Below are 12,232 nucleotides of genomic sequence, written 5' to 3'. Positions count from 1 at the left end.
CATAATTCGTACCATCAAGCTTAATGATGTTGAAGATAACACTGTCAGTGGAAGAAAAACCCATAATGCAGTCCAAAACAGTGCAAAAGTTCAAAACTGCTTGCTGTTTTCAACTGTAAACAGCCAAAATACCACCAAAACTGAGGCAAAATGACCACGAACTGATAGCTAGTGATGATGCCCACCAAGAATATGAATCATCATACAAATAAGAGAACTGTAGGCTTGAGAGAGAGGTTGAGAGAGAGAGGCTTAAGAGAGAGAAAGAAAGATATATTAACGTCTATAAAAGGCCAATGTGGCCTATGAGACAAAACTAAATTACATCTCTATCCAATGTCATCTCACCACAAAAGTGAAAGAAAAATGCATCCTAGTATAAGGCTAATATCTAAAGATCTCTATGTCTAAAAAACTGAAGGTATAAAATGTCCAGCTATAGTAGCTCCTCTCTAAATTTCAAGATCAACACATGATCCCAACCATGATGTGATCCAAGGCCGCCCTTCTAATGTATCAAGGGGTGAGTCTTGTGTCTCATAATGATGGCTCCGATCTAACTATAGTATGGGCCCTCAATCATCAACCGTGTGGTCAAGGTTGCCGTACTCGACAAAGTGCAATGGCTCTATCTAGTGTGACTCCGCGGCATGGAGTAGGAATAGTCCGGTGAGATGGATATATGTCTACTGAGCTAGTAGTGCATGTGGGGTCTAATCTATGAAAGAAATCCGTCACTACTCTCTGCCTAAGTCCCTCTGGGGGCAAGCTAGTCTCCTATCTCGTAATAGTGTTGTGCGGCGCCTTTGAAGCTCCAAGAGGAAAATCCCTAGACATCTCTTGTCCTCATACTCCATGGCACGACGAAAAGGTCCAAAGCCCTTACAGAAAAGGCGATGATACCTTCCCCATGTATCATAGTACACTATACATATGCATATGTAGTGCTCCCCCGTCTCAAACTCTCTGTTACAAAGCTGGCATATCCTATCCTCCGCTAGAATATCTATCCATCTACCTGTCTCTATCCTCAACTCATGAGAGGAGGTGCACATCTGTCCAATAACAGTCTGCATACTGTGGGAAAGGTGTGTGTCCATATACTACGGTTAGACAATAAATCCATCCTCAAAGAGGTGTAGGAAGTCTTTGGTCCTACAGGGAGAGGTGGTTGGATCCAAGTCCTCCCTATCTCAACTCTCAAGACATTGGCCCTAATGACTGAATTTAGCTCAGATTGACTAAGAGGAAGTGTAGGACAACCAAGCTATAGTCAAAGTGCAGAAGCTAGTTGATGTCTAGCCCATGTAAGCTCACCCAAGTGGCCATCTATGAGTACCAACAGTCTCTCTCACTTGCCTCTGCTAGCTGTCTGGAGGAAGTCAATGCCAATCTTGGATATTTGTGGCATGGGAGCTCCCATATCCTGTGTAAGAAAGTCACTGCTCTGCCTCCACAACCATAGTTGCTGCCCCTAACTCTGCTCCAATGATTGATGCTTGAAAAAAAGGGGGAGGGGGGGAGAGAGATGCACAAAAAGGGCCTATTTTTCCGAACGAAATCATTGAAATGATAGGTCTTTACATGTGCCAAATGCATCTACTATGGTCACTTCTAATTCTATGCTATCTGTACATTTGTGATCACATGCTAAGTAATCCTAGGATCCACCTATGCATCTTGTATTTGATAAACAAGGTAAGATGAGTACACCTTGGGATCACAAATACCTACGCTTAACTTCTTTAAATAAGGATAAACCCTATTTATCCAAGTCTAAGTATCATGGGCGAAATTCCTTTGCAGTGCTCACTGATTTTCTTGATAATGGGGTACTTGAGGCGTTGGAAGAAAAAGTTCAATCAACATATTGGTTTTGCAAGTATATAAAGATTGCCACTTTGAATGTTCGTAGGGTATACTCTCACAACAAACAACATGACACACGGCATGACTTGCATGAGAATAAATGAGATGCATTATGTTCTGTTGAGCATAAGAGTCATAGGAAAGTAAGTAGAACTGTTGAATGCTATGGGTTTAGATTGTTTTACATCGAGGACACTCCACTACATTACTCTCACATCCTAATGGCCGCTCATGAAAGATCTTAGCTAATTGTTGTCGAAAATGATGTATTTCGCTAAATTATGTTTGAATTTGGAGCTAGTTGGGATCTATGTACAGAAGGATGCCTCACATCGACGTGACATATACGATAGTCTAAAAGCAAGCATGTCCCTTGGTAGACCAAGCTTGCCGATGGGTGACTTTAATATGTGTGTTGATCCTTTGCACTCTACCTTTGAGCGCTTAGTGATGAATGCACCAAAAGATCGTGCTTGGGATGATTTTGCATTGGCAATTCTCAAACAAGATTTCTGATTCTGGCTCTATCCAATCGTTTTGGAATTTACCTTTCATTCTACTTAGCACACTGGGACATGGAGTTGCTTGGATCATATGTATGTTATGCAGAATTATGCTTTCTTATCGGAGATTCTGGAAATGAGGGTGTTACAACAATATGCTCTATCTGATCACTTCTCTCTCTGCAATTTGGCATGCTTAGACAGCCCAATAGCCTGTTTGCACAATTTCTATGCAAGCTTCCTTGGCACTTTAATTCATCCTTTTTGAGCCATCTGTACAATATTTTCAAGATCTTCTTGGTTCGAGACAAACATCTTCTGATCACACTGCCCATGCTCATTCAATATTTTATGCCTTGATTAGGGGTAAAGTTTCTCCTAACATTCATGTTGTTTTGGAGGCTGATATTCATGAGGATGCGGTTATGGATGTCTTATTGCACTTGTCTAGGGATAAAAGCTCCAGTTGGAATGGTCTCATGAATAAATTTTTGGAGACTTATGCTATTTGCTTGGTGAAACTTTGACAGCCATGTGTTAAGAGGTTTGGGCTACTGGAATCATGACAGCATCCAAGAAAGAAGGGGTTATCAAGTTGATCCCCAAAGTCCCTTCCTCTTTGACGCTCAAAAATTGGCAATCGATTTCCTTCATGGGTACTATATACAAGATATTCTCCAAGGTGTTGGCTAATTGCCTTCATAAGCACCTCCCTACCATTTTGCATCCGCATCAGTATGGATTCATCAAGGGCACTAATATTTTGCATAATATCTCAAATGTACAGATGGGCATAGATTATGCAGAACACTCCTGTCCTATTGGATTTGGAGAAGGCCTTTGACTATTTGGAATGGTCTTTTCTTGTGAATCTTATGCAGATCATGGGTTTTGGGCCATGCATACCTCACTTGATATACACTATTAGCAACAATGCTTCTTCGAATGAGAGTGAGAGTCGAAGAAAATGTTGGGTGGCCCAATGCTCTATGCTAGATAGTCTTCTAGGAGTAACTGCTTCTACAACCTTGTCATGACTCTATAAAGTACACAAGAGACCAACTGCAACAGCGACTACCAGAGTAACTGCACTGCAAAAGCTGCCTGAGAGTAACTGCTGGCTGCAAAAAGGTAACCTCTTGGATTTGCTAAAGCTCAGGCCTTCCAAAAAGTAACAACAAAAAGCCTCCTCCCAAGTAACAGAAAAAGGCTTGTTTCCAGGTTTTGCTCCTGCAGCTTGCTAGAGCAAATCTGCAACACCACTGGAGCTACACTCTGGCCATGCTAACATTTTGCCCACTATTTCTCTCGCCAATAGCACACTAATACAACAAAAATATTCCAACTGCATTCTAACAGGCACCAACATGCATTTCCATGATCGCATGGCCCGTCAATATTGCATGCATGCCCAAATTCACAACTCTAAGAAACCCTGGACAGCCCTGATTCAGCATATTCACAACTAGAAAGAGGGCAAGAAAGAGTTTATCAGCCCAGACAGATCAAATCAACAACATGATTCAAAAAAGAGATGGCACACAGCAGATTTGCTGATCCAAAACAGCAAGACAATGTCATTCACATAGCACCAGAAAGCTGCCATGTTGGCCACAATGCTGTCATGATAACCCAGATTGCAGGTCTTGATTCTGCTCCTCAATCCATCATAGCAAGGAATGGCCTCTCACCTCCAGAATGGAGACTGTCAGTCTTCACTCAGCCTAGAAGGGCTGTCTCAACTTGTTTGCAGCACCAAATGGAAAAAACAGATGAAAAAGACAATTCTCACTTGCCTAACTGGCCCATGCTAAAATAAAACTCCAAATTCGTTAGGTTGCCAAGACTTTAAGATGGCCTGCCCAAACATTAAATTTTAAGTGGCTGCCCAAACTTTGGACAAAGTGTAAAATTTAATGTTTAGAATAATCAAATGTATCTTTGCTATTCAATTCTATCTGTGTCACTCCCTTTAGCAGCAGGAAGTCAAACTTCATCAGATATATGAGATTTCGCAATAGTATAGGCATCACTGATTGCATATGTACTCGGCTCCTATGTCTCATGCAGAGGTTATTTTGGGTATGCTTGACAACCACTATGTTCTAATGACTAGAGATTGTGCAATATAATTCATCAACCAAAATACCCACCCTCAGATATACATAGGATGCCTGCGTGCACATCATGGCATTATTCAAACCATACCAATGACTTCCCTTGCCCAATGCCTCCCCAATATACAGCCAGCAGCCCCTCTCAAAAACAGAGACAGACTCCAATTCTGATAATTTTTTGCACGGAATGATTGCTAGCCACATTCAGCCTAGATAGTGGTTTCCCAAACATTCACAATTTGGAAGGCTCACTTGTGGCTTCCCAAAACCAGCTTAGCTCTTTGCTCTAGCAAGAAAGCCACTATCAGTTGGTGCTGCACTCCTACTCCTCCAACATCCAGGGACTTCCAACTTTTAGCAATAGAAAGACCAGGACTGGAGTATATGTTTCATGACCCAAGAATTAGTTCCAAGACTGCTTCACCACAAGACCTGTATGCTAAAGCAGTTATAAAGTAACTGTATGTAGTTTGGAAACATAATGTCACCTTAAATCCGGAGTCTTCAAAGAGCGCAGCATCTGTTGGCAGTACTAGCAAATCAGCATCCTGTTTTGCTTTGATGTCCTGTTAAAAATTGAGCACCAGTGACCAATTCCAAAACCCAACAAAGAAACAATCAGAATTTTAACCCTATAGTAATCTTCTCTCTGAAAGTTTGTGTAAGATCTCTGAAGTACCTTAAAGTATGAGTTGTCAAACTTCAACCATTTTACAGTCCATGATTGGCCTCCAGGATTCCCTGGTCCATCTTTCTGTCAACAAATGCACATTTTAAGTTTCGGACAGATAATAGCAAGTAGAAAACATTGGGACATCTGCAAAGGAATGGACTATGATATACTGAAGCAATTAAGCCACCTTGATGATGCTGCTCCATGTAACATTTTAAAATCAGCAAATAGAAACAGTTCAATCATCCAAAAGGCTAAAGAGCAACTACAATGGCAACAATAAACATCTATGAGGTACCTTCCCCATGAGGGTGATCAAAGCAGGATTTGGCAGCATTTCAAACTCAATAGACAAAGTTATCTTCTTCATTTCACCTATCTCTCGGTCTTTTCTTGTTCTCCTTATGATTCTCTAGCCATCCCATCACCACCTACCTTGTTATGAGCTGGAAGCAAGATTCCACTCCTATGTGGACCACAAAAATCTCAAGACAACTTGTAATGCACACCCCCACACTTAAAGCATACTCTTTGGGTATATTATTATGCCATGCTCCTGCTCTACTTTCTTGGTAATAAGTCTTGGCTCCATTGAGAGCAACCTATGCTTAAAGCTGAAATTTCTTGCATACCATCCAAGAGATTTCAAGCCTAGCAATACTGGGTTTTTGTCGACTGAAACATGATCAACGATCTAGGATTCACATCTATATGTAGCATTTCATTCGCTGCTCTTGAAACAACGTTTGCTTTCCAGGACAGTAAATTCTACTAAAAATGCCTCAATAATAAGCATCACTAAGGTGGACTACTAGACAAACAATACAAAAATTCCAAAAGTGAAAAGAGAGAAAGCATGGGCCTAGCTGTCTATACTGAAAGGAGATCAGTGATTGTCAACCTACAGTGCCAAACCATATAAGGAATTTCTAATTGGGAAAAAGGGACAGACTCCCAAGTATGTAAGGACTCCTCACAGTTCCTACTCATGCACTTTGTCACTTTGCGACAAAAAATAAAATACGTGGGCTCCCAAGGGAAAATAACCATCACCTCTATAGTCTTGGTAGATTCTTGGGTAGCTGAAAAGCACCCATTGACCAATGCCCTAGCTACTTTAGGGTGGGACCTCTAAGGTAGAATAGAGGTACTTCCTCATCACCTCTGCAATCTTGGTAGGCCATTGGGAAACCAACGTGCACCCCTTCTCTGATACCCTGGTTTCTTTGGGGTGAGACCTCTTGGTCGAGCTAAGCTTTGCAATCCCTCTCGACTTGAGTTATTGGGCTGAGAGGGGGTGTTAAGCAACAAAGGATTAATTAACTTCAATCCACTTTTTCAACTCATTAAACATCCCCAAAACTCAAAATTTAAATCTATCAAAGGTGTCCGGGTGCCCACATTTAATGCACTAAAAGTGTCCAACCATCGTGGTAGACAACCCAAGCACCAAGCTAGCCAGTAAAATGGTTCGTGTGTCTATAAATAGGGATCTTTCCAACCACTTTGCACATTCTGAATCCCTTTTTGCCCTCCATCACCATCACCTCTATTAGCCTCCATGATTGCTTCAGCACCTGTTTTAACACACTCCAGCTATTGTTGCCATCCTTCAGACTGCCACATTTTCTGTCTAGAGCAGGCCAACCTACTATTGCCAGCCCTTGGCTGTCCTCTATCGCTACATTTGCTTTATCCTAGAGCCAACCAGCTCTGGTCAGTTTTGCAGCCAATCACCATCATTAGACCAGGCTGCATTTACAGTTTCCAGCTGCTTCTCAGCTTCACCCAGCTGTTGGTCTACTTCCAGTGACTTCTAATCAGGCTGCCCTAATGTCACATCATCACTTTGACTGCTAGTTGCTGCATTTCAGTTTTTCAGCACTTTCTGGCGTCAGCTTGATTCGCATTTCATCTACAGCAGGTTGTTTTTGCATTTTCAGCACTTTTTTTCATCATCCTCTACTCCAACTAGTAATTACCACACTTGAGATCCATCTCCGATGGGCAACACACATCAACATCTCCCTCAACCTGTGAAAAGATGACATACCAACGAGACAGTAGGGTTTGCGAGGAGGAACACCGAGTGTGTTAAGAAGACTGCTAGGGTTTGCACTAAGGACACACAGAGTGTACGACCACGACAGAAACACAAAGACACAGATACAGACACAGAGGGAAAAACTCAAACCCTAAACGCAAAACTCCAAACTCAAACACAAAAACTCAAAACACAAACAAAAGAAGGGAGAGAGAGAACACAACTCTGAAGTGAATGAATGTTGTAGATGAATGTAAGAGTGTATAGTGTGCTGAAGGGCATCAACTCCGAATAGTATATGATAGGCTGGAAACAGGCGCCAAACTATTGTAGACAGAAATGGCCAGCTTGGACCGCGATGTCCTCCGCATTTGGGGTATGGGCAGCAAGCTGAAATACCTGAAATCTGCAAAAACGAGATTGTTTTCTGAATGGAGAGTGATGAGCAATAGTCGCTCTGCTGTAAACAGCTGCAAACTGCAGATGCAAGGCTGGAAACACGTGCTAGATTGTAGATGACAGCAAGGGACAGCTGAGACTGCGATGTCCTCCGCGAAAGGGGTGTGGGCAGCAAGCTAAAAACACCTAAGACCTGCAAAAACAAGAATTTGATGCAGCGGAAGAAGAAGAGAAGTGGATGCCGAACCCGCCATCGGTCTTTGCCTTCACTAGAATGGAGGATCTTTGCCGCTGTTTGAGCAGATCCAAGTTTGATACCATGTCAAAAGATGACATACCAACGAGACAGTAGGGTTTGCGGGGAGGAACACCGAGTGAACTCGGCAAACATGGAGAAGGGAAGAGAAGAGAGAAGAAACTCTGATAAATGAAATGATGAAGTTCTGAATCATGGAGTGAATGTGATACAAGGGAATAAGGGTGCCATAGCACAAGAAATATAATGAAAACAGCCACGAACCACGAACCGCAATGTCCTCCTGAAGGGGTGTGAGGGTAGTGGAGAGGCTGGAGAGAAGAGGTGACGGACTGAATGAATCAGCCGTAAAGAAAGAATGAGAGAGTGGCCTATAAATAGACACAGTCAATTTAGGATGGCGCCCCTTTTTGGGGCTGCAAACCCTAAACGCAAACCCTAAACGCGAAACGCAGAAACGCAAAAACGCAAACTGCAGGTGAAGGATGAAGGGTTTCTCAACACAACCTACTCCCACGAGAGTCATCATCAAATGTTGAACTGCTCTGCACTTGAACATTGTATACATTCACTCATTTACATTCAGCATTAATTCATTTTCATCAGATTCTCCTCTACCCTATTTTTGTGGTTTTGCATTTTTAGTGTTTTTGTCTAAGTTATTGTGTTATAGTTGTGTTGGTACATTCTACGTTTTCTCAATGCAAACCCTAGCATATCTAGCCTTACCCTATTGGCATGCTTTGTGTCCCTGGTTATTAAATTCATTCCATTGTCCATTCCTAAGCCATCTTATGTCTATTTCTTTATCTTTGTTCATGTGTCTTTGTGATCTTGTCTCGCATGCTTATGACTGTCCATTCTCACAGTACAGGCAGCTCTCCAATTGCAGTTTTAGTTCATTCTTCTATCTGTTTGTTAAGTGTGCTCGCACATAGACTTGCTTAAGGTATGCCTATAAAAGTTATAAAGCTCGCATTGATATTAAAACAACATTTGGACTGTACTATGGGAGCTTTGAGGGGCAATATTTTTGCATTAAGTTCAGGGGGAGCTTGCTATCAGTGTGGAATGCTGGTGAAATTCTGAAATCAAAGTTAAGTGAAATTCAAGCCACACATTTGCAAAACAGCAAGATAAACTCTAATGTTACCATGCACCTAGTCTTGAACATGTCATGTTTCAATTTACCGTATACTTTGTTTCAGGCTTGCCCCAGCCACTCCGTTCTGGCCTTGACCTACCAAGAGTATGAGCACCAGACAAGGCCACAATTTCCTGGATTCAAAAGTCTCAAGGTATTTGTTGTGTGATCAACAAGACATCACGCACAGCAAAACAATGGTTCTCAACAGAAATTTATAAAATGGTGTAACTTGCCTTGTCCGTTAATCCCATCCTGTAAAACACACTGCGAAGGTGGTCGGCAGGTGAGGCAGGGCCCGCCTCTATGAAAATATGATTAGCTTAGTGATCATGAAGGTTTCAAATGAGCTATCCATCTGTATAAAGAATTCAACAGCATACCTGGAAGTTTGCCTTCTGGTGGGCATCCATCTGGACCAGTGGCATCAACTCTGCCATACCTCATGGGTATTTTCGGACCTCCAGCCTCCTGAAAACAACACAAATCAACTTGAACAAACAATATTAATGGTTGCAAAAGGACAAATGCATGGTAGAAACCCTTTAGGGTGAACCTCGATGGCTGTGGCACTGGCAAGCTGAAAGAGGTCAGCCCATGTGATGGTGTCATATTTGTCCTTTATAGGTTTAAGCAAGTTCAATGCCACTTGTAGACCTGAAACAAGGCTACATGTAGTTCATTGCCCAATGGATCACTCTTCTTTTTCCTACTCAACTCGATTTTGTCCAAGCCCAACAAGCAAGTGCATACCTGCATTTGCAGCATGTGCTAGTTCAATGTCAAAGCGCAAGCTTCCATTTGCACCCCCCCTGGATGGCCAATCCTTTATATTCTTATCATATGTACCAGCATCATGCCAGCCAAGCCGGACCTGCATAAGTTGGTATTACACAATTCCTGAGTTGTTAGACAGACTTGCTGAGACAAAGATGCTCTTCTCTTTAGAAGACAGATCAAAACCCACTTAATTCTAACAACGTATGATGTCAATCGGCCCTAGCCAATTCTGAAAGGTTTACTAGTCCAATCACAACATGCTTCATGTAAGGTTATATCTGAATATCTTATGCCTTTGGATTCTGTTCATATAGGCCACTCCCAATTCATGGCCTAGTGCTAAGTGGAAGGCTCTTGGGGTGAAGGCCAATGACCAAAGGCCAAGTATGCATCCCTTGTAATTGTACACATTATATAGCCGTATTGAAGTGAAAAAAATGAAGAATAAGGATAACTGAGTATTCATATAAACTTTGTGTTCTCTTTGTCTCTCTCCCTCTCTGTCTCCCTCTCTCTTTGTCTCTCCCTCTCTCTTTCATTGACTCTACATCCCACCATCTCTTTCTCTTAGGGACTCAAAGTTAACACACATAAGAATGAGGTCTCTTTTCACGTTTACACCCTATATATGTTAGGGTTAGGGTTAGGGTTTAAACTTTTTTGTTAGGCACCCTCCCCTTTACTATTGGTGCATGGCCAATCCTTTTCCTTTAAGCATACGTTATATTCTTATGGACACTCTCGATATTAGAAGTAAATAGAGACTTTCTGCAACCTTCTCATCCAATATGCTACCTTTTTATGGACACTCTCAATATTACAAGTATGTAGAGACTGTCTGCAACCTTCTCATCCAATGTGGGTCTTTTAATGTAACTTTGGGAATGATTTGCAATTTTCATGTGCCATCTACAAGATTGTAGCTGTATTTTGCTATGTTGTGATTCTCATGAAAAATGTTGCCTGTGAGGTGTGCTGCCAACTGGCAAGTTGGTAGTTGAAACTTGACTGCTGACTACCAGGGAATTACATGTCTATATATACTAGGGCAGCTATTGATGAAGTGTCACTAGAAGGACGATAATCTGCTTGCAAAGTGGATCACCCTGTGAAGGGCACGGTTGAATGTTTGGGTGGCTTTAACACTATCGTTTTGATGTGAACGCTGTTGGGGGCAGGGGTTTGTATAGTGCTTCACGGGCAATAATCTGCTAAAATTTGTTGTAGTTTTGCATCATGCATAGTCAGTACGGAAGGGGGGACACTTTGTGTGGAGTTCTACAAGACAGCTCCTTTCTGGTTAAAGGGAACAAAATTTATGATCTCCATTTCAAGATCAGGGCATGCATGTGTGCATGGCTGAATTATATATTCGGTTGAATTTTTAGGTTACCGTTACTGGAACCTTGATCTGTTCCTTAACACAGACTTTGCCTAATCTGGAAAGGAAAAGAAAAGAAGGAACAGTGGTAATCATTACCAATATTGGATTACAATGGGTTTTTGCAATGAGATCCCTGATATCATCTCTGGCACTCCTCAGCTGTCCAGGATCTGATGTTTCCTTAGTGGCAACATCAGCATTGACTTTGCCATTGGCTTTGACCACAAGGCTCCTTTTATCAACCTGTACAATAAACAAGCAATAGTTCAAAATGAGGCTGAGATTCAATGGAATTACACCTTTGTAAGTTAAAGGGCCATCAATCGAAAGAGGAAGCAACAATGATGTGCTGCCGCAGGAAAGAAGCATGAGAGGTTTTGAACGATCGGATCATTCATGGAACTAAGGATTATAAATCTATTTTGTTCCAAAACTTTACCAGTTTTGGCATGGAAGCTATCTGGGGCTTGAATTTGGCAGCTATGGAACTAAAATGGATCTTCCCTTTGGCAACAAGAATGCAAGAATTGATGCTTCGGACTCTAGTGAAGACCCCACTTTGAGTAGCAGTGTGAGACACCGACGTGCAAGCAGCCTTCATGAAAGATGCAGCCATAGTCAAGGAGAGGGGTATGGAGGAGATGAAATTTGATGATGGGTTTGTGAGAAGCTTAATAGAGCAATAGCTAGCAAGCAAAAGGAGAGAGCAAGGTTGAAGCTGATCTATGAATGTGGCAACACCCAAAAGCCCGATACAAAAGATGGAGAGGCGTGCTTATTATTACTTACATTCGTTGATGTTGATCGCGCCTCTGTGTGTGTGTGTGTGTGCGCAACAGCACTTCGTGTCTGAGGAACCGGAACGAAAAAGCGCAATTCTGTTTGAAAATTATTTTCGTCGTAATGTTAATATTAGTCAACTGAGGAGCGTCACCCATGATGCTGGTTTGCACTACCCACACACACACACACACAGAGTTAACCTAGTTTAAGAGGGCCAAATGTGGTCCTAACCTAGTTGCTGTTTTGAGTGTGGGTTAAGTGCATGAGGCCGGTTACACAC

General features: G+C 42.0%; 1 protein-coding gene across 1 annotated transcript in view; it reads right to left on the bottom strand.

Moving 5' to 3' along the window:
* LOC148028654 (putative L-ascorbate peroxidase 6, chloroplastic/mitochondrial) overlaps window positions 1-11,930 on the bottom strand; it is a 32,000-nt gene extending 20,070 nt beyond the window's left edge. The window contains exons 1-9 of the mRNA XM_087687453.1: window positions 11,609-11,930; window positions 11,266-11,412; window positions 9,759-9,879; window positions 9,562-9,662; window positions 9,389-9,476; window positions 9,242-9,309; window positions 9,053-9,139; window positions 5,169-5,243; window positions 4,978-5,055 (exon numbers count right to left, since the gene is read on the bottom strand). Coding sequence (XP_087543579.1) covers window positions 4,978-5,055; window positions 5,169-5,243; window positions 9,053-9,139; window positions 9,242-9,309; window positions 9,389-9,476; window positions 9,562-9,662; window positions 9,759-9,879; window positions 11,266-11,412; window positions 11,609-11,785 — 942 coding nt within the window. The 5' untranslated portion in view covers window positions 11,786-11,930. The remainder of the gene's footprint in view (window positions 1-4,977; window positions 5,056-5,168; window positions 5,244-9,052; window positions 9,140-9,241; window positions 9,310-9,388; window positions 9,477-9,561; window positions 9,663-9,758; window positions 9,880-11,265; window positions 11,413-11,608) is intronic.
* Between the last annotated feature and the right edge of the window lie 302 nt (window positions 11,931-12,232).

This window comes from Lygodium microphyllum, chromosome 11 (genome assembly GCF_053477565.2).
Source record: "Lygodium microphyllum isolate KBCC chromosome 11, Lygodium_microphyllum_v1.1.10, whole genome shotgun sequence".
In the NCBI taxonomy this organism is placed as follows: domain Eukaryota; kingdom Viridiplantae; phylum Streptophyta; class Polypodiopsida; order Schizaeales; family Lygodiaceae; genus Lygodium; species Lygodium microphyllum.
The sequence above is the reverse complement of the archived record's forward strand: the minus strand, read 5'-3'. Positions and strand labels throughout refer to the sequence as shown.